At 37.2% G+C, this 23,321-nt stretch overlaps 1 protein-coding gene across 4 annotated transcripts in view; it reads left to right on the forward strand.

Annotated features, from left to right (window-relative positions):
* LOC118676429 (putative selection and upkeep of intraepithelial T-cells protein 1 homolog) overlaps nucleotides 1–23,321 on the forward strand; it is an 80,904-nt gene that overhangs the window by 52,940 nt on the left and 4,643 nt on the right. For all 4 annotated transcript variants that reach the window (XM_036350322.1, XM_036350324.1, XM_036350323.1 and 1 more), the window contains 2 exons: nucleotides 15,773–15,862; nucleotides 21,837–21,947. In XM_036350322.1, coding sequence (XP_036206215.1) covers nucleotides 15,773–15,862; nucleotides 21,837–21,947 — 201 coding nt within the window. The remainder of the gene's footprint in view (nucleotides 1–15,772; nucleotides 15,863–21,836; nucleotides 21,948–23,321) is intronic.

Below are 23,321 nucleotides of genomic sequence, written 5' to 3' on the forward strand. Positions count from 1 at the left end.
CAGCCATTGGCTATGATTGTGCTGGGAGGGCTCTGTCCTTCCAGCTGGGACTTGCACGTGGCAATGAGAGGACCCTGTCCTTTCATTAGTCTGAGGCTTGAACCTAGCCAAAACACTGTACCCGTGCCCCATGCTCAACAAAATATATATAGAGAGAATGTAACTCAAAATAATAAAAGCCATATATGGCAAGCTCACAGCCTACTTTATACTTACTATGAAAAGCTAAAAACTTTTCCTTAGGAACAAGACAAGACTTTTATGCACATAGTATTGAAAGTCCCAGCCAGAGTAATTTGGTAAGAAAAAGAAATAAAAGTCATCCAATTTACAAAAGAATAAGTCAAACTGTTGCTACTTGTGATGATATTGTTTTTTATAAAAAATCCTAAGGATGCTATTTAAAAAGAGAACCAGTAAACAAATTCAGTACAGCTGCAGAATAAAAAAATATACAAAAATCTGTTGCATTTTCACATACTAATAGCAAACTGTCAGAAAGGGAAATTAAGAAAACAATCCTATTTACAATTGCATCAAAAAATTTTTTTAAATACCTAGAAATAAGCTTAAACAAGGAGGTAAAAATCTGTTTACTGAAAACCCCAAGACAGAGATGAAAGAAGTTGAAGAAGACACAAATAAATGGAATAGTATTTTGTCCTCATAGCTTGGAATAATATTGTTAAAATGTCCATATTACCCAATAAAATATATAGATTCAATGCAATCCCTAATGAAATTCCGATAGCATTTTCATAGAAATAGGAAAAACAATCCTAAAATTTGTATGGAACTGCAAAAGATCCCAAGTAGCCAAAATAATTTTCAGAAAAAAGAAAAAGCTGAAGACATCATGATTCCTGATTTTAAACTATATTACAGAGCTCCAATAATCACAATAGAATGGTATTGGAATAAAAACAGATACATAGGTCAATGGAACAGAATAGAGAGTCCAGAAATAAAGCCTCACATATATCATTAATTTATGACAGCAGGGGTAAGAATATACAGTGGGGAAAGAACAGTATCTTCAATAAATGATGTTGGGAAAACTGTAGAGCCACATGCCAAAAAAGAAATATGAAATTAGGCAACAATCTTACACCATGCACAAAATTTACTTCAAAATGAATTGCAGACTTGAATGTAACACCTGCCACCATAAAACTCTTAGAAGAAAACATGGGCGATAAGCTCCTTGACATCAGTCTCAACAATAATTTTTTGTACCTGACTCCAAAGGCAATGGAAACAAAAGTAAAAGTAAACAAGTGGGACTCCAGGAAACTAAAAATCTTCTACACAGTGAAGAAAACCATCAACAAAATGAAAAGGCAACCTACTAAATGGGAGAAAATATTTGCAAACACTTATTTAGCAAGGGCTTAATAACCAAAATATATAAAGAACTTATACAACTTAACAAAAAAACATCCAATTTAAAAATGGGGAGAGGATCTGAATAAACAGTTTTCTAAATAAGACATATAGATGGCCAACAAACATTAGAAAATGCTCAACATCACTAATCATCAGGGAAATACAAATCAAAAGCACAATAAGCTACCACTTCACACCTCTTAGATAGCTATGATCAAAAAGATAAAAAATGACAAATGTGGGTGAAGAAATGGGTAAAAGGAAACCCTCATACACTGTTGGTGGGAATATAAATTGGTAGAGCCACACTGGAAAATAGTATAAAGGTTCCTTGTTATAATTAAAAATAGAATTACTACATGATCCAGCAATTCCACTTGCCAGTATTTATCTGAAGAAAACAAAACCACCACTTTGAAAAGATATGTGCACTCTTATGTTCATTGAAACATTACTTACAAGAGCCAAGAAACTTGAGGCTATCATGTTAAGTGAAAGAAGTCAAACAAAGGAAAATAAATATCATGTAGCTTCACTTACATGTAGAATCTAAAAACCAAAATAAATAAGCAAATAAAATAAAACTAGTAGATATAGGGAACAGATTGGTGGTTGCCAGAGGCAGGTGGGCAAATAGGTAAAAGGGGTCAAAAGTACAAATTTCCAATTATAAAATAAATAAGTCATAGGAATATAATGTACAGCATCATGACTATAGTCAATGACATTGTATTGCATATTTTTTAATTACTATTATTTTTTCAATATACAAAATAAAGCTATTACCAGATTGTAGATACAAAATAATTAGTCATTTACAAGCAATAAACATTAATATTTCAAGAAAAAAGGATTTTAAATACGATAATGTTGCCAAAACTGTCCTAAAATAGTATAATATCACAAAAGTTGTAGGAAATATTAAAAATCTTCAAATAACAGGATTACTTCTATTATGTTCTAAATTTTGTTTTCCTTTGGCTCTATTTTTGTTCATCAGTTTATGTTGTTCATTATATTCCACAAATGAGTGAGTTCATGTGATATTTATCTTTCTCCAACTGCTTATCTTGCTTAGCATAATGCTCTCCAGGTCCATCCATGCTGTTGCTAATGATAAGACTTCCTTCTTTTTTTACAGCAGTGTAGTATTCCATTGTGTAGATGTACCACAGTTTTTTTATTTATTTATTTATTTATTTATTTATTTATTTATTTATTTTATTGCTTAAAGTATTACAAAGAGTATTACATATGACTCCTTTCCCTGCCCCCCCCCCCCCCCCCGCTCTTGACAATCCCCTGGCCTCCCCTAACCCCCAGTGTCTGATGTCCATTGGTTATGCTTATATGCATGCATACAAGTCCTTTGGTTGATCTCTTACCCCCCTCCTCTTGCCCCCCAACCCTCCCGGCCTTCCCGCTGTAGTTTGACAGTCTGTTCGAGGCAGCTCTGCCTCTGTATCTATTTTTGTTCATAAGTTTATAATGGTCTTTATTATCCATAAATGAGTGAGATCATGTGGTATTTTTCCTTCATTGACTGGCTTATTTCACTTAGCATAATGCTCTCCAGTTCCATCCATGCTGTTGCAATTGGTAAGAGTTCCTTCGTTTTTACAGCAGCATAGTATTCCATCATGTAGATGCACCACAGTTTTCTAATCCATTCACCTACTGATGGGCACTTAGGCTGTTTACAGATCTTAGCTATTTTGAATTGTGCTGCTGTGAACATATGGGTGCATATATCCTTTCTGATTGGTGTTTCTGGTTTCTTGGGATATATTCCTAGAAGTGGGATCACAGGGTCAAATGGGAGTTCCATTTGTAGTGTTTTGAGGAAACTCCATACTGTCTTCCATAGTGGCTGCACCAGTATGCATTCCCACCAGCAGTGCATGAGTGTTCCTTTTTCTCCACATCCTCTCCACACTTGTCGTATGTTGATTGGTTGATGATAGCCATTCTGACAGGTGTGAGATGGTACCTCATTGTTGTTTTGATTTGCATCTCTCAGATGATTAGTGACTTTGAGCAAGTTTTCATATGTCTCTTGGCTTTCTGAATGTCCTCTCTTGGAAGGTGTCTATTTAGGTCCTTTGCCCATTTTTTGATTGGACTCTTTATCTTCCTTTTGTTGAGTTGTATGAGTTCCCTATAAATTTTGGAGATTAGGCCCTTATCAGATATGACATTGGCAAATATGTTTTCCCACGCAGTGGGCTTTCTTGTTGTTTTGTTGATGGTTTCTTTTGCTGTGCAGAAGCTTTTTATTTTGATGTAGTCCCATTTGTTTATTTTCTCTTTAGTTTCCAATGCCCTAGGAGCTGTATTGGTGAAGAAATTGCTTCGGCATATGTCTGAGATTTTGTTGCATTTGGATTCTTCTAGTATTTTTATGGTTTCCCATCCTACATTTAAGTCCTGTATCCATTTTGAGTTTATTTTTGTGTATGATGTAAGTTGGTGGTCTAGTTTCATTTTCTTGCATGTATCCATCCAATTTTCCCTCACCATTTATTGAAGAGACTATCTTGACTCCATTGTTTGTCCTTGCCTCCGTTGTCAAATATTAATTGAGCATATTGGTTTGGGCCGATTTCTGGGCTCTCTATTCTATTCCATTGATCTATATGTCTGTTCTTGTGCCAGTACCAGGCCGTTTTGAGAACAGTGGCTTTGTAATAAAACTTGATATCTGGTATTGAGATTCCACCTACTTTTTTCTTTCTCAGGATCACTGCAGCAATTCGGGGTCTTTTTTTATTCCAGATGAATATTTGAGAGTTCATTCTAGGTCTGTGAAATATGCTATTGGTATTCTAATGGGAAGTGCATTGAATTTATAGATTGCTTTGGGTAGTATGGGCATTTTAATGATGTTGATTCTACCAATCCATGAACACGGTATGTTCTTCCATCTGTTTATGTCTTCCTCTATCTCTTTTTTCAACGTCCTGTAGTTTTCTGAGTAGAGGTCTTTTACCTCTTTAGTTAAGTTTATTCCTTGGTAGCTTAATTTTTATGGTGCGATGGTAAATGGGATTTTTTTTTAGTCTCTCTTTCTGCAAGTTCACTATTGGTGTATAGAAATGCCATATATTTCTTGGCGTTAATTTTATATCCTGCTACATTGCCAAATTCTTTTATTAAGTCTAATAGTTTTTTGATGGAGTCTTTAGGGTTTTTATGTATAATATCATCTCATTTGCAAATAAAGACAGTTTTACTTCTTCTTTTCCAATTTGGATGCCTTTTATTTCTTCTTCTTGTCTAATTGCAATGGCTAATACTTCCAGTACTATGTCGAACAGGAGTGGTAAGAGTGGGCATCCCTGTCTTGTTCCTGTTCTTAGGGGAAATGGTGATAGTTTTTGCCCATTGATTATGATGTTGGCTGTGAGCCTGTCATATATGGCTTTTATTATGTTGAGGTATGATCCTTTTATTCCCACCTTGCTGAGAGTTTTTATCAAAAATGGGTGTTGAATTTTGTCAAATGCTGTTTCTGCATCAATTGATATTACTATGTGGTTTTTTTCTTTCAATTTGTTTATGTGATGTATCACGTTTATTGATTTGCGGATATTGTACCATCCTTGCATCCCTGGGATAAATCCTACTTGGTCGTTGGTGTATGATCTTTCTGATGTACTGCTGGATCCGATTTGCTAAGATTTTGTTGAGAATTTTGCTATCTTTGTTCATGAGGGATATTGGCCTGTAATTCTCTTTCATTGTGTTGTCTTTACCTGGTTTTGGTATTAGGGTGATGCTGGCTTCATAGAATGAGCTTGGAAGTATTCCGTCCTCTTGAATTTTTTGTAGTAGTCTGAGTAGTGTAGGTTTTAGTTCTTCCTTGAATGTTTGGTAAAACTCCCCTGTGAAGCCATCTGGTCCTGGGCTTTTGTTTGGTGGAAGCTTTTTGATGACTGTTTCAATTTCTTCTATAGTTATTGGACTATTGAGATTTTTAGATTCTTCCTGATTAAGTTTTGGAAGGTTGTATTTTTCTAGGAATATGTGCATTTCTTCCAGGTTGTCTAGTTTGTTGGAGTAGAGTTGTCCATAGTATTTTTTAATAATCATTTGTATTTCTCTGGGGTCTGTTGTTATTTAGCCTCTATCGTTTCTGATTTTGTTTATTTGGGTCCTCTCTCTTTGCTTCTTGGTGAGCCTGGCTAGAAGTTCATCAATCTTGTGTATCCTTTCAAAGAACCAGTTCTTGGTTTCATTGATTTTCTATATTGTTTTTTTAGCCTCTATGTCATTTATTTCTGCTCTAATCTTTATTATATCCTTCCTTCTGCTCATTCTGGGCTTTTCTTATTGCTCTCTTTCTAATTATTTGAGATGTAAATTTAGATGTTTTACTATCATTTTTTCTTGTTTGTTGAGGTAGGCCTGTAGAGCTATAAACTTCCCTCTCAGGACTGCTTTCATTGTGTCCCAAAGGTTTTGAATTGTTGTGTTTTCTTTGTCATTAGTTTTCAGGATGTTTTTAATTTCTTCTTTGATCTCATTGGTAACCCAATGAATATTTAATAACGTGCTATTCAGCTTCCAAGTGTTTGAGTATTTTGAGTTGTTTTTATTGTAGTTTCTTTCTTTTTTTTTTTATTTAAACTACATTTTATTTTCATTTATTTTTTGTTTCCTTTATCTTTCTTCGTTTTTGTTTTTTTAAGAAAATTGGGCATATTAGCACAGTAAGTCCACTGATAAATAAGACTTACATTGGGGAGATAGCTTTCTACCTGCTGGTATAGTATGTTAACCAGAGATGAGATTTTTTTTTTTAAGTTTTTATTATTTATTTATTTTTTAAATATGTTTTTATTGAATTTTTTGTTGTTGTTTTTTTAAAATAATTTTTATTTCTTGAAGTATTACAAAGAGTATTACATATGTCTCCTTCCCCCCACCCTGACATTCCCCTAGCCCCTACCTCCTAGTGTCTTGTGTCCATTGGTTATTCTTATATGCATGCATATAACTCCTTCGGTTGATCTCTTAAACCCCCCTTCAAACCCTCCCCAGGCTTCCCACTGTAGTTTTACAGTCTGCTCAATGCTCCTCTGCCTCTGCTTCTACCCCTGTTCATCAGTCTATACTGGTCCCCATTATCTGTCCCAACCTCACTGGAGCCGTCCCAACGTCACTGGGACCGTTACATCCTCACCAGGACCGTCTTGACCTCACTAGGGCCTTCCCATCCTCACCGGGGCTGTCCCGACCTCACGGGGGCCGTCCTGACCTCACCGGCCTCACAGGGGCCATCCCGACCTCACCAGGGCCGTCTTGACCTTTCCGGGAGCATCCCGACCTCGCCCGGGCCGTCCTGGCCTCACTGGGGCCGTTTCGGCCTCATCGGGGCTGTCCCAGCCTCACCGGGGAAACACGAAGTTTGGCACTCTGTCCCCTGCCGGGTGGTTCCCCACCCGACAAAATCTCCAGGCGTTCCTGGTGGCTGAACATCCAGCACGCCTGCTCGGACGTTGCCCTCCACCAAGTGCACAGACTGCTTGTCTGCCATCCCCCCGCATCTCATGTGAGACTGAACCAGTGGGTGTGCTTGTGTGCCTGTTGGTACAGTGGTTCCACATCGTCGGCCCAGCCAGGCCCGGCCTCGGCCTGCCCCAAACCCAACTCCGCCCCCCGAGTGTGTCGCTCCCAGATGCGAGGAGCCAAAATCTGCAGCCTGTGGGTTGGGCTCTGTACTTGGTGCCTCTGCACATCCTACTCAGTCTCAATGCTCCTCTTTCTTTCCTTCCAGTTGTAGAGCTTCCACTGGGCCAGCTTTCCCATGGTTCCGTATGATAGCTGTTTGTCCTATAGTTGGTAGTTTCGATGTTGTTGTGGGAGGCAGCACGCACAGGTCTCTTCCTTATGCCACCATCTTGGTTCTCCTGGGTCTGCTTCTTGAGTGTGTCTCCCATGGGTGTGAGGAGTTGAAGTCTGCAATTTGTTGGGTTAGGCTGCAAAAGTGCAGGTGGGTCTTTTTGTGCACCTGGCACAGCTTGGATGGGGATGTAAATTGAGTAGGGTGGGGTCTCAGGGAGTTGTCAGGGCAGAGCAAATAGCAATGGCAACGTCTCTGCTGCTCCTCGCCTCTCCGGGACCCTGGGACTTTGCGTCCCCCAGTGCCGGCGAGCAGCCACGTGCCAGAGCCTCCCTCGCTTTCCGACCGCTGAAAGGCTGTGCTGCCTCTCCCTGTGGGGTCTGGGGCCTCAGAGACCCGCCTCGAGCAAGCCCAGAGGATTCGAGAGTTCGTAACCGCTTCCGATTGAAAAAAACCGCGCATCCAGTTGCAGCCCGCCTGGCACACGACTGTGTACCTCTGTTTTTGGCACCTCTGTAGCTCCTACTCAGTCTCACTGCACTTCTTTCTTTCCTTCCAGTTGTAGAACTCCCACTGGGCCAACTTCCCCATGGTTCTGAATGGTGGTTGTTTGTCATATAGTTGGTAGTTTCAATGATGTTGTGGGAGGCAGCACACACACACCTACTCCCTACACTGCCATCTTGGTTCTGCATAGTTTATTTCTAATATTATGCCCTTGTGGTCTGAGAAGATGCTTGGTATGATTTCAATCTTCTTGAATTTGGGAACACTTTGTTTGTGGCCCAATATGTGGTCTATTTTTGAAGATGTCCCATGAGCACTTGAGAAGAACGTATATTTTGTGGCTTTGGGGTGAAGTGTTCTGAAAATGTGAATTAAATCCATCTGCTCTAGTGAGTCATTTAGGATTGCTCTTTCTTTGCTAATTTTTTGTCTAGAGGATTTATCCAGTGATGTCAGTTGTGTATTAAAGTCCCCTACTATGATTGTATTGTTGTCGATCTCTCCCTTGATATCTTCCAGGAGTTTTCTTATGTATTTGGGTGCTCCTGCATTGGGTGCATATATGTTTATCAGGGTTGTATCCTCTTGTTGTATCTATCCCTTTAGTATTATGAAGTGGCCTCCCTTATCTCTTGTTATGGCCTTTACTTTGAGGTCTATTTTGTCCGATATAAGCATTGCTACCCCAGCTTTTTTTTCATCTCCATTTGCCTGAAAGATATTTTTCCATCTCTTCACTTTCAGTCTGTGTGAGTCCCTTCTTCTGAGGTGGGTCTCTTGTAGACAGCAAATATATGGGTCATGTTTTTTTTTATCCATTCAGCCACTCGATGTCTTTTGATTGGACCATTTAGTCCATTTACGTTTAAAGTTATTATTGAAAGGTACTTGTTTATAGCCATTTCTATTTTTTGTGGCTGTTTTCTTTCTGAGCTTTTTATTTCTTCTTTTTACACTAGCCCCTTTAGCATTTCTTACATTGCTGGCATGGTGGTGATAAACTCCCTTAGCCATTTTTTGTCTGTGAAGCTTCTTATTTCCCCTTCAATTTTGAATGATAGCTTTGCTGGATAGAGTATTCTTGGATTCAGTCCTTTGCTTTGCATCATTTTGTAAATTTCCATCCATTCTTTTCTGGCTTGATGTGTTTCTGTTGAGAAATAATTTGATAATCTAATGGGAGATCCCTTGTATGTAACTTTCCATCTCTCTCTTGCAGCCTTTAAGATTCTTTCTTTGTCCTGAACATTTGCCATGGTAATTATGCTGTGTCTTGGTGTGGGTCTTTTGGGGTTCACCTTTTTTGGGACTCTCTGTGCTTGTGTGACTTTTTTCTTCCCCACCCCAGGGAAGTTTTCTGGTATTATTTCTTCAAATAGGTTTTCTAACCCTTGTTCCTCTTTCTGTTGTTCTGGCACCCTATTATTCGTATGTTGTTTTGTCTCATGTTGTCCCATAGCTCCCTTAGGCTCTCCTCCTGTCTTTTAATTTTTTTCTCCAATTGCTGTTCAGTTTGGGTATGTTTTGTTTCCCTGTCTTTTAATTCGCTAATTCAGTCCTCTGCTTCTCCTAGTCTACTATTGAAACTTTCAATGGTGTTTTTTATTGCAGCTATATCACTCTTCATTTCTTCTTGGTTCTTACATAATTTATTGATTTTTTTCATCTGTTTCTTCTTGGTTCTTACATAGGTTGTTGATTTTTTTCCTCCATCCGGTTTATGCATTCTAGGACCCTTAATCTGAATTCTTTTCTGTCATGCTGCATGCCTTGGTTTCACTTAGCTGCTCTTCTAGCAAGTCCTCCTTTTCTTTCCTTTGAGGATTTCTTTGTCTACCCATGTTTGATCTCACCAACATATCTAGATGTTGAGTCGTTCAGTGGTTGCTTCCTGGGTGGTAGTGGCTCCTCAGGCTGTGGTTATTCCTCGGGCGGTTGTGGTAGCAGCTGCTCCTCAGTTGGGAGCAGCTCCTGTGGTGGGTGCTGTTCACTGCTGTGGTGGCTCCTCTCTGTATCACAGTTTTTTAACCCACTCATTTGCTGTATTGCATATTTGAAAATTGCCAAGAGAGTAATTCTTAAGAGGTTGCATCACAAGAAATAAAAGTAGGTAGCTTTGTATGGTGACAGATGGTAACTAATCATATTCTGGTGAGCATTTCACAGTGTATACACGTACAATATCTGAAACTAATATAGCATTAAATGTCAATTATATCTCAGTTTAAAAAGTCAATTACTGTCTTATAAACAATAAATAAACTATTTAAATTAAAAACATAATGTCATTTACATGAGGACCCTGCAAAATGAAATACCTAGATATAAATCTAATGAAATATGTAAAACATCTATATGAGAAAAACTACAAACTCTGATGAACAAAATCAAAGACCTATGTAAATGGAGAGATATTCCATGTTTATGGGTAAGATGATTCAATATTGTCAAGATGTCTGTTCTTTCCAACCAGATCAATGCAATAACAATCTTAGCAAGTTATTTTTTGTGAATATTAACAGACTAATTTTAAGTTTAAATGGAGATGTAATATTAAAGGAGGAGAACCAAGTTTGAGGACTGACACTACCTGAATTCAACACAAGCTCAGTAATCAAGTCAGGTGACATTGTCAAAAAGAGACAAATAGATCAATGGAACAGAACAGAGAACCCAGAAATAGACTCACATGAATAGTAAATTAATATTTGACATAGAGGCAAAGGCAATACAATGAAGCAATGATACTTTCTTCAACAAATGATGCTGGAACAACTGAATAACCACATGCAAAAAAAATAAATAAATAAATGAATCTAGACACAGACCTGACATCCTTCACATAAATTAACTTAAAATGGATTATAGACCCAAATATAAAACACAAAGCTATAAAACTACTATAAGGTAACATAAGAGAAAACCTACATGACCTTGGGTAAGGTGATGCATTTTAGATACAACACCGAAGGCACAATCCTTATAAGAAATAATTGAAAAGCTAGACTTCAAAATATTAAACATTTCTGTACTGCAAAAAAACATGTCAAATGAACCATAAAGCAAGTCAAAGGCTTGGAGAAAATATTTACAAAAGACATATCTGATAAAGGTTTGTTATCCAAAATGTACTAAGAACTCTTAAAACTCAACAATAAGAAAACAACCTTAAAAAATTAGCAAATACCTAAACAGATACCTCACCTAAGGAAATATACAGATGACAAATAAGCATATAAAATGAAACTCTGCCTGGCCAGTGTGGTTCAGTGGTTGAGTGTTGACCTATGAACCAGGAGGTCATGGTTCAATTCCTGGTCAGGGCACATTCCCAGGTTGCAGACTTAATCCCCAGTAGGAGTTGTGTAGGAGGCAGCCGATGAATGATGATCAATGATTCTCTCTCATCATTGCTGTTTCTATTTTTTTTTCTTTTTTAATCTTCACCTGAGGATATTTTTCCATTACTTTTTAGAGAGGGTGGAAGAGAGAGGGAAAGACGGAAAGAAATATTGATATGAGTGAAACACATGGATTAATTGCCTCCTGTATGAGCCTGGACCAGGGCCTGGGGAGGAGCCTGTAACTGAGCCTGCAACCCTTGACCAGAATCAAACCCAGGGCTATGTCTCATTCTTAATCTGATGAGATGAACATATATTATTATCCCTCATTTACAGGTGAGGAAAATAAAAATTTAGAAAGGTAAAATACCTCAGAGTTTCCACAGGTGTACATGACAAAGATGATATTTGAATTCATGTTGTGTAGAGTGCGAGTGACAGAATGCCCAGTACTCCAGACTGATTAAAATTTAGAGAGCCTTTATTGACTGGCCAGTGTCCGCTCCTCCACTCAGGAAGCCCAAGAGAGAAGAGGCCATGACCATCTGCAGAGTCCAATATTTAAAGGGGACAATTACATCCGTGTTCAGGTACCCATAGCAAGCAAAGCCAAGTTACAAAAGCTAATTGCGTAGTTTAGCCAAGCTATTCATCCTCCTCCTGTTACTTATTTTTGAGTAACTTAAAGGTCAGAACTGTTCTTAATTGTGATCTGTCTGTGCTTTGTAGGCCGTTGCTCAGGTGTGTGAGCTCAGTTCCTAGAACAGTGATGGCAAACCTTTTGAGCTCGGCGTGTCAAAATTTTGAAAAACCCTAACTTAAATCTGGTGCCGTGTCACATATAGAAATATTCATATATTTTTTTTATATTTGCAACCATAGTAAAAAAAAAAAGGTTTACATTTTTGGTATTTATTTTATATATTTAAATGCCATTTAACAAAGAAAAATCAACCAAAAATATGTATAAAATGAACAAAAACAGAAAAACAATGTACATTTAGGAAATAATAATAATAAAAACGATGATAATCAAATGGTATGAAAACTAGAAATTAGTCACTTTTTTGGTGCTGAAGTTTTTCTGCTAATTCTTCGATTGCAGGTTCATACTTGGTGCATTTCAAGGCCAAGCAAGCCCACTAACTTCATCTGTTAGCTGGTTTCTTTTGTTCGTTTTAATATTATTTAATGCTGAGAACAAAGTCTCACAAAAATATGTTGATGAAAAAATTGTTAGCAAAGCCATCGCTAGATTTTTTTATGTCACTAAAAGTGTCAGGTACTCTGTTCCAAGCACTCAAAATTTCTTGTTCGTAGTTGCACTCCTCTTCATTATTCAAACGATTTCGTTCCAGATTTTCAAGTTTTGATCTTAAGTCGACAAACACATGAGTCCAAATGCTACCTTGAAAATCTGCAAGTTGCATCTCTAAATCGTCAATTAGCATCCATTGGAAATCCTTTAATTCCAAAGTACTGTAAACAACTACATCCAGATACTTAATTATTTTAATGGTCTGTTCTAGGCTTCTAAATTGGTTGAATCTTTCGCTGAACTGTTCAAATAATGAGTTTACTATATTCTGGTACATAAGCATGGACTCCATTACACTCATTGTAGTGGCCTTCTCAAAATACTTTTTTATCTGAGGAAAATATTTATAAGTTTTAGTTTCAATATCTCGCTTGAAAATTTTAAGTTTACTTTCAAAAGATTTGATGTATCAAACATAATGTCAATACTTTTGCCAAAACCTTGTAATTTTAAGTTCAGTTCATTCATATGAACAGAAAGATCTGTAAAAACCATCCAATTGCTGACCCACTTATGATCATTGATCTGAGGAAAGTTTGCCAGATCCTTATTCTCAATGAATACCGTAATTTCTTCAAAGCACTCCGCAAATCACTCAAGTACTTTACCTCGACTCAGCCATCTCACATTATTGAACATCAGTAGCCCACTGTAGGTTGAATCAACTTCCTGTAAAAGTGCAGAAAATTCTCGCTTGTGAAGGGGTTGAGAAGCTATAAAATTCACAATTTTTGTTACAACTGACATTAAATCATTCAATTCTCAGAATCCCGATTTGGCACACAACACCTCCTGATGGATAATGCAATGAAAAGGTACAAGTGGATATCTAATAGCTTCCATAAACAATTTCAGGAATCCCACATTTTTTCCCACCATATTTGGTGTCCCATCTGTCATGACTGACACAATTTTTTAGAGATATCAATGTTTAGGTCACTGAATGTTTTTATAACAACCTTACATATTTCATTTCCTGATGTACTTATTGGCACTGATTCTAACTTTATCAACTCTTCTCTCATTGTGAGACCATCAGAATATCTAGTAATAATGGCCAACTGAGCATTTGATGTGACATCAATAATTTCATCAGGAGAAATAAAAAAATATTTACAACTATTTAAGTGTTTTTTAATTGATGTTATATGTTTTTATTAAGATCTATTATTCTGTCTTTGGTAGTATTTCTACTGAGTGGTACTCAGAAATTCTTTTAATAATATCATCTTTATTTTTCATATCGTGAAATAGAATTGGTGCACATCTTAGAAATGTTTCCTTAATAAATTCTCCATCACTGAGGGCTTTTCCATGCTGAGCTATGGAGTGAGCAATACAGTAACTTGCTGATGTTAAATTTGTAGAGCATCTTACAAATTTAATGATGGAATTTGATTGACTTTTATAGAGGTGTAGCTGCCTAGAAATGTATTCCTTCCTTTCATCGATACTTTTTTTCAAGAGCTGACAATGATTAGTTTCAAAATGTCTCTTTACATTCCACGTTCTGCTTACTACTGTTTCATTACACAGTATGCACAGTGATCTGTTGTTTCTGTCGACAAGCCCGTACATCTCGGTCCATATGTCTTGAAAGGGTTGGCTACTGCTACTTCCACTTCCTTTATCATTCAATCTTACTTTTATATTTTTTTGATTCTCCATCACAAGGCTGCAAAAATAAATAAATATAAATCACGGCGTTTTTAATAAAAGGTTGATAGGTTTCTTATCTATTAACTTTTTGCAGTGTTGTTGCACTGACTCCTGGTGCAAAACAATTCAAAGATAGTATGTATAACCAACAAATATATGGTGCTGTAATCAATTATCCGACACGCAGAATGTTGCATTTGGTGTACTGTTGCACTGTATATCTTTTTCTTCTAACCCTCCTACTCCTGTCTCCTAACGAACTTGGCAATCAAGTGCGTCCCTTTGCCGAATGCACCCAAACGCCCGGGAAGCTTACCCAAGGCACATGTTGACAATAACGAGGCCGTTTCTAGAATTGGGCATTTTGTCACTCGAGTAAAAATAAAATGTCATGAGTAAAGATTAAACTCTTTATAGTGCAATTCTTAACCTTTTTATATTAATGTCAATATTAGAACAATGTATCTTGGATGTTTTCACTATGTATCTTTGCTAAGCAACACCGATGTACATGTTTACATCCGGTTTTAGAATTGCATTATTGATCATGAGTAACGTGAGTAATAATATTACTCTAGTGATGCCCAACTCTGGCTGTTGCAAGAGACAAATATTTGAATTATGCAATTTTTTGTCTCTGTCGATGCCAGTCACCCAAAATGAGTTCACGTGTCACCTCTGACATGCGTGTCATAAGTTTGCCATCACTGTCCTAGAAACTTTGTCAGGTTGTCAAGCTGCTGAGGTGGCTAGGCCTAAACAATTTTTCTACTCTGTAACAGTGTTGCAAAGTCCTTATTCTTAATCATTAGACATACCAAATGCTTCAATCCAGTGGATACCAAAATATGGTCTCTGTACCCCAAGCATCAGCATCATCTGGTAATTATCAAAAACTTTAGTTTCTCATGCCCCATCCTAGACCTTCTGAATTAGAAACTGTAGCAGTTGGCCCTGCAATCTGTGCTTTCACAAGTTAATGTTTTATAACCACTGCCTTAATCCAACGTTTCCAGGTGTTTGCTTGAATACTTCTGTTGATGAATGTTTTGAAGTGTAAACTCTCCTTTTCATAAGGTTAAGTATTCCATTTAGGGTAGCTCTCTTTGTGTGAAGGTAATTAATTTTCTATAGAGTCCAAATCTGTCTCCATCCAAGTCATTTTCAAACCAAATAAAACAAGTTTGCCTTCATGTTTTAAAGATAGTTTTTCAGAGATTTGAGGTCAGTAATTATGGTCCTCTTTTTACCTTTTCTCCAAGCTGAATACCCCTAGTTACTTTAAATGTTACTTTTATGAACATGTGGATAATCTTTTGAATATTAAGAATCACTTAATCTTTTCCTGTGAGTCAAACATCAGGCTCCAATGGTGACTGATATTCTGCTACTAAAGCCACATGCTCTACTCCCTAATTTCCAAAGGATGAGATTGATAACCAGAACCCCAGTTTAGACTCATATGAGTAGAAGAAGGAGGAGGAGGAAAAGGCATCTCCAGCCCCATTAGGGCCTTGCCCCAGTTACATGCAGCCCTACACTCAGTCACACTCCATAACCATAATCTAGCCTCACTAGCATTCACTCTAATTTTGGCTGAGTGGGGGCAGGGCATTGTACACCAAAAATAAAAGTTTTAAAAAAGCTTTATCCCAAGTACATGTGGCACTCAAAATCCTAATTTCCAAAATATGATGTCTATTTTTTTTTCAGGTTTTCTTTTAAAAGTATTTATTTCAATGCTCCTGGTTTATGGAGGTTTGGCAACTTTTCTACTTGTGATCCAGTATCCTGCAACGAAAGGTAATTGGGACAGGATGGTAGAGATTTCGAGGTCTCTCTCTTCTGCCTATCTCACATGAAGATACCAATCAAGATGTGTGACACTTGTTCTTCCAGAGGGAGAAAAGGAAGCTTGGGCTATCTCTCAGTGATGTTGGATTTCCCCATCTCATTTTTGTGAGATCCAAAAATTTCATCTAGCACCTTCTCCATAGAATTACCTAATGGAACCTGTATATCTAGGTGGTAAATGAATGAAGAAAGAGTGAGTAGACAGGGAAATTTAGGGACTACATCTCAAAGTCATCTATCATTTCTTTTTTTTTCTAGTTATATATTTTATTTATTTTTATTTTTTATCTTTATTGTTGAAAGTATTACAGTTGTCCCATTTGCCCCCCATTGACTCCTTTTAGCTCCCACCTGCCCTATAGCATTTCTTTCTATGTTCATAGACCATTATGAGTTGTATGTACCCACCTAAATGCAAGGGGTTTTAGAAGTCTCCTTGTGTATTTAGAAAATTTCACAGTTTGGTAAGCACATAACATTGTCTTTTCCACATTTCAATGCCAGAATGTAGTTGGCATTGTCTGCCTGTCTCATGATGGTTGTCTGAATCTGAGAATGCCCATCACTAGACTAGGACTGGATTAGGATAAACTTTGGATTCCCCTTCTAACAGTGAACCACATTAAATAATTCTTTTAAAAAAGCTTCTGGTCAGCTAAGCTCACCAGCCTCTCCTACTTGTTTTTGGTGAACATCCAAAGTGTAAGTTTCTCTAGTCATTTATTCCTTCCCTGCCTGATATTTCTTTCTTTTGGTTCTGTCATCACTTCCTTCTGTCTTACCTTCCAGATTTTTTCTTTTTCTTTTTCTTTCTTTCCTTTCCATTCTCTCTCTCTTCTCCTTTCTGTCTTTCTTTTGTTTCAGCTAACAACATCTGCATCTAAAGTATTATATAAGTCTGGTAAGAATTTAGCTTTTTTTCTTCCTCCACACATGCATACCTTCCCCACCATCATCTTCCCTCTACCTTTGATTCATAAATTTATCACATTTATTAGATAAATAGACAGTGCTTATTATAATTATGAAAATGGTATTTGTAATTAGGCATTATTATAATTATATTTTGTTTCTTATGTATATTTTTCTCACCAGAATTAATACCTTTTAATTTGTTTTTTTAAAATAGATTTTTACTGATTTGCCCTAACCTATGCATCTCATGGATACATTTCAATATGTATACATATCCAATATTAATTGTATCACCTTGGGCTTATCATTTCCAGTCTTTTGTCTTCTTGCTCCACTATAAGTTAATTGATCATTATGCAGGACAAGCAAGTGTCATTTTGAAATCTCCACCACCAACCTGAGGGTTCTCAACATTTCTCTCATGTAGAAAGACCAGTTTTCTGAATTGTCTTTTTATTTTCTTGTTTATTCCTTTGATTTAGTAGAGCACACCCTCCAGTATATTCCTTTGAATTGGTCAATAAATGGCCCATTTTTTTTGAGATCTTACATGAATGATTAATATTTTAATGGTAAAGAATTTTAGATGGGTAATAGAAATATTCCTTTAAAATTTGAAAACTTTTTTTAACAGTTATACAGTTTCTGATAAGTTCAATATTATTCTAATTTCTGACTGATTTTAAATGTGACTTTTTCCTCCTTAAAAGCCTTGTTATTTAATATTTATTGATTAGCATTTAAAGTTCTTTAATTATACAATAATATCAATGTGGATTTTTTTCCTATCCATATGAGACTGCTCAGTGAGTCTTTCTTTCTTTCTTTTTTTTTTAAAATTAAATCTTTGTTGTTCAGATTATTACATTAGTTACTCTTTTTTCCCACCATAACTCCCCTCCACCCAGTTCCCACCCCACCCTCCGCCCTCACTCCCCACCCACTGTCCTCATCCATAGGTGCACGATTATTGTCCAATCTCTTCCCTCACCCCACACCCCTTCCCCCCCCCCAAGAATAGTCCATTCCCTTTCTATGTCCCTGATTCTATTAAAATCGCCAGTTCATACTGTTCATCAGATTATTTATTCCCTTGATTTTTAGATTCACTTGTTAATAGATGTGTATTTGTTGTTCATAATTTGTATCTTTACCTTTTTCTTCTTCTTCCTCTTCTTAAAGGATACCTTTCAGCATTTCATATAATACTGGTTTGGTGGTGATGAACTCCTTTAGCTTTTTCTTATCTGTGAAGCTCTTTATCTGGCCTTCACTTCTGAATGATAGTTTTGCTGTATAAAGTAGTCTTGGTTGTAGGTTCTTGGTATTCATCACTTTGAATATTTCTTGCCACTCCCTTTGGCCTGCAAAGTTTCTGTTGAGAAATCAGTTGACAGTCCTATGGGTACTCCCTTGTAGGTAACTGATTTTCTTTCTCTTGCTGCTTTTAGGATTCTCTCTTTGTCTTTTGCTCTTGGCATTTTAATTATGATGTGTCTTGGTGTGGTCCTCTTTGGATTCCTTTTGTTTGGGGTTCTCTGCGCTTCCTGGACTTGTAAGTCTATTTCTTTGACCAGGTAGGGTAAGTTTTCTGTCATTATTTCTTCAAATAGGTTTTCAATATCTTGCTCTCTCTCTCATCTTCTGGCACCCCTATAATTCGGATGTTGGTACACTTGAAGCTGTTCCAGAGGCTCCTTACACTATCTTCGTATTTTTGGATTCTTTTTTCATTTTGCTTTTCCGTTTGGGTGTTTTTTGTTTCTTCGTATTTCAAATCTTTGACTTGATTCTTGCGCTCTTCTGGTCTGTTGTTGGGAGTCTGTATAATGTTCTTTATTTCAGTTAGTGTATGCTTAATTTGTAGTTGGTCCTTTATCACAACATTGAGGGTCTCATTAGATTTCTTGAGGATCTCACTACATTTATCAGCGGTCTCACCAGTCTTCTTGAGGATCTCACTACATTTATCGGCGGTCTCACCAGTCTTTTTGAGGGCCTTATTAAGATTATCGGCGGCTTCTATACAGTTCTTTAAAGACCTTAACAGTGTGGTTTTGAACTCTATATCCAGCAGTGTGCTTTCCTCCAATTCTGTCGTTTGTGTCCTGTTTCTTTGTCTCTGCATTTTTTATGTTTCGCTGTGTCGATAGAGTTCCTTTCTGTGCTAAGTGTCCCAATTACCTGAGGTAGACACTCTTGGTGCATCCCCTTGTGGGCTTTGTGCACAGTCTTGTTGTAATTAAGCCTTGATTGTTGTAGTTATCACTGTGAGGAATTGACCTCCAGGCCAATTGGCTGTGAGAATCAGCTGTGTCTGCAGTGGGAGAACTTCTGTGCTGGAGACACCCCTCTGGGGCTAGACTTTCTTCAATGGGGCTTTGGTGCTCACTGAGTCTGCCCCCTGAGTGTGTCTTTTATGGTTCCACAGAGCTGCAAACTGGATGGTCCCACCCTGACCTCTGGGCTTCATGGCTCCTGTATCTCTAGGGAGGTGCTAATCTAGCCTTTGCCTGAGTCTATCCAGCAAAAGTCTCCCTGCAGGGCTTCGGTGGGGCGGGTCCCACAGGATCAACAGGGCTGGGTTAGCAATTATGGCTGCTCTCAGCCTTGCCCTCAGAGGCTCTGCTTCTCAGTGTCCCAGTAATTGCTGCAAGCCCCATGGAGAGAAAGCTGCCCTAGGGTTCTGAGCGATGATAGACAGTCCCGCTTCTCCCGTATGAGTCTGGGTCCCTAGAGACTCGCCCAGAGCTGGAGCTCAGAGTCTGAGACTCCCTCCCAATTGAAAACAACAACCACGCCCTCAGCCGCCAGCCCGCTCTGCATGCACTCCGCACCTTAGTATTTTACTTCAGCACTGCGCCTCCTCTGAGTCTCGGTATGTTTTACTCTTTCCTCCTAGTTGTAGAACTTCCACTCAGCCAGCCTTCCTGTGGTTCTGGATGATGTCCATTCCGTCTTTTAGTTGTATTTTTTTTAATATATTTTATTGATTTTTTACAGAGAGGAAGAGAGAGAGATAGAGAGCTAGAAACATCGATGATAGAGAAACATCGATCAGCTGCCTCCTACACACCCCCTCCTGGGGATGTGCCCCCAACCCAGGTACATGCCCTTGACCGGAATCAAACCCGGGACCTTTCAGTCCACAGGCCAACGCTCTATCCACTGAGCCAAACCGGTTTTGGCATAGTTGTATTTTTGAAGTGGTTGTTTGGGGCAGCAAACTCCGGTGTTTACCTATGCCACCATCTAGGTTTCTCCAGTGAGTCTTTCTAGGCTGTAAATTTTTTTTTAACATCCACTTATAGTGGGAGATTTTCTTCCTTTAATTCTTGGATTCTCCTACTTTTACTATGTTTTCTCTTTTTGGAATTCCTATTATTTGGATACTATACTTCCTAGTGATCATCTAATTTTCCTCTCTTTCCTATTCTGTTTACTTTTTCTTTGTATTTTTTTTCTAAGGGAATTCCACAACTTTATCTTTTAATTCAGTCATTTAAGCTTTTCATTTCTGCTTCTGTAGTTTTAATTTCTACTAGCTCTCTCTTTTCATGCTTATTTAAAAATAGCTTCCTGTTTTTGCTTCATTATGTTAAAATTTATTTCTCTGGAGATATTAAGAATTTTTAAAGTCTTTTCTCTTGAATCATCATGTTGTTTCCTTCATTAAAAATATCTATGTCTCGTGTATGATTGTCTTTCTTTACATATTGATATAGCTTGAATGCATTTAAAAGCAGTTGTGTTGAGTCATGTCATCCTGGGTGACTTTAATATATCCACATGATTTTCCATGCAACAATCTAGATTTGGTGCCTTGATTTTTTTTTAAAGTCTAGGAACATTTTTTTTCTATTCACCTTCATGTCTCTTTCCTGTGGCCACATCCTAGAATTTCTTATCACTACAAACTACTATAATTATGAATACACCTTTTGAATCATCTCACTTCTTACCACTACCCTTTCTCTCCACAGTTCCATTTTTCAGTTAATATTGCTGTGCCTATTTGCTTAATTCATAGAGAAATCCAGGTTTTTATCTCTATACTGTCTGTACCCTCTTCTCTTTTCAGTTTTTCTCTAATCAACCTTGACTACATTGTAATCACATGGCTGCTTTCTTACCAATATAGTCAACTTCGTTGTCCTGATTTTCTTTGGTTATACCCAACTTAAAAATAATTCGGGATTAGTACTATTATTTACCTTCTCTGTACTACATTTGGAATGGAAAAAGCATAACAGAATGAAATTTGGTATCAATTTTAATACAGGAAGTCCAGTGACAGAAGACTTCTTAACTATATGACAACCCATTCATTCTTTCCTGTTCAATTTTATGTCCAGTTTTCCCAGCAGTTAACTCTATATTGTTTTATTCTTCCATAAGCTTTTAAAGCTTCCAGATATATCATATTTCTCAAAATTATCAACAGATAACTGGACCCCTGATAACGAATAAGCTACTAACTTTATAAATATAACTGCATCACCATGACTAACTACACCTTTTATTACAATAATCCATAAGTCACTCCACTTATCTAAAGCTAAATACCCCCACTCATGGTTAGATGTAAATCCACTTCATTGTTAGAACCTTCACACATTCAATTATTTCATACTTATCTTGCACTTTTATTTTCTATTTTTCTACTATTTATTTTTCCTTAAAGTATTTTAATATGCTCAACTTACTCTCCTATTATCAAAACTTTAAGATGAACTTCAGCCACACGTACCCTTCCAGTAATTACCACCTCCTTCAAAGCCAAACATTTTACAAGAATTGTTTATACAGACTCCTCTTTCTCACTTTCCACTCCCTCTCCACATGAAAGGAATCTAGCTGCCACTTTCTTCAGTCTACAGAACTCTCCTTCCAAAGTTAGAAATACTTTCATTGTTGATAAATGTAACTAGGATTTATAAGTTTTTAGTCAACATGCTTCTATCAAGGAATATTTGCTAATTGTCATGTCTCCCTGTCTCTTTTGCAGAGCCTGTCAACACAGACAATATAATTACGAATAAAGAAAAATTCGTAATCCATTCTGTGATAATAGTATTTGTCTCCATGATTAGCTCTTTATTGTACACCTTTCAAAAAGGTAAATGCTTCTAAAAAGATGGGAGATTTTAGAATGTTTATTATCTATCTAATTCCTCATTCTACATAATATTTGGTCACAACTTTGTGAGCTTTATATCCTGAAGCCATAACAGCCTATAGGAAAAATAAAAAACTTACAATATATAAGAAATTTTGAAAATGCCCATTAAATAATGGGTCTCAGTGACTCATGTTATTGGGACTACCGATATCAGTATTTCTAATATGAATCAGAGCCATTGCTTGTGTCCTATAAAGGACATAGAATCTTCACGTTCAGCTAAATTTAAATGACTCAACCTCAAACTTTCTCAATAACATATGCAGATGTCTTCTGTGTGCTGGAACTTGTGCAAGGCTGGAAGGTAACTGGAAGGTGAACATGGTAGATGGTTAGCATGGTGGTGTGCAAGGGTAGGCTAAATAGCCACCTCACATGGTAGTTTAATTGAATTTATTTAAGGGAAGGTCATGGAGAATGGACTATCCAAAGGGAAGGGCTGCACATCACTGAGCCAAGGGGACATTGGGTTGATGATGGCAGCTCCCAGGAGCTGGAGTTTCATCCTTATATGCAGTCACTGGTGGGAAACTTTTGTCATCAGTGGGCCTGGTAGGCTTGGAATGCAGATTAAACGCAGGTGTGCAATCATGTGCCTTCAGGACAGTTTCCATTCCTTGTATGATCTAATTCCTAGTGTCCAGCAAGTTTTTTTATTATTTATTTATTTATTTATTTTTACATTTTATTTTATTTTTTTAAATTTTGTTTTCTTACTTAAAGTATTACAAAGAGTATTACATATGTGTCCAGCAAGTTTTTCCTGGTCTTTTGTTCTCCGGTGGCAGGAAGCTTACAAATGTCCATTAAGGATTGTATTGTCCTACAGACCTAGCAGTAATATTTAGAACTTTTCATATTACATCCTATTTGGAATTTAAGTCTTCTTTTGATTTAAGAAAAAAAAAGTGTTTCTACTTTTCCAAATACAAAACCAGGAACATATTTACAGCATTGACCTATATTTTTTTCACTCTCATTCTTTCAAAACATGAATTTTTTGTTTTTTCCTTGTAATCCATCTCTTACTTAGAAAACTGATAAGTACCCTGGGCTTTATTATCAAACCCTGTCTCATGTTAGAAAAGGGATCTAGGTAACCAGGATTAAGGGTCTATCCATGAGGGGCTGCCTATTGTACTTTGAGGAGCCCAGCGGAAGGAAAATTAATAAAAGAAAGTCAGGAAAATGTACATTGTCCTGGCTAAACAAAATTATAATATTATGACATCTGCCCCAAATTTTAGTTAATATTCAGCATTTTTAGGCACAACACATCTATCTGCACTAATAAAAGAGAAACATGCAAAT

This window comes from Myotis myotis, unplaced genomic scaffold, assembly GCF_014108235.1.
Source record: "Myotis myotis isolate mMyoMyo1 unplaced genomic scaffold, mMyoMyo1.p scaffold_m19_p_2, whole genome shotgun sequence".
NCBI classification, from domain to species: domain Eukaryota; kingdom Metazoa; phylum Chordata; class Mammalia; order Chiroptera; family Vespertilionidae; genus Myotis; species Myotis myotis.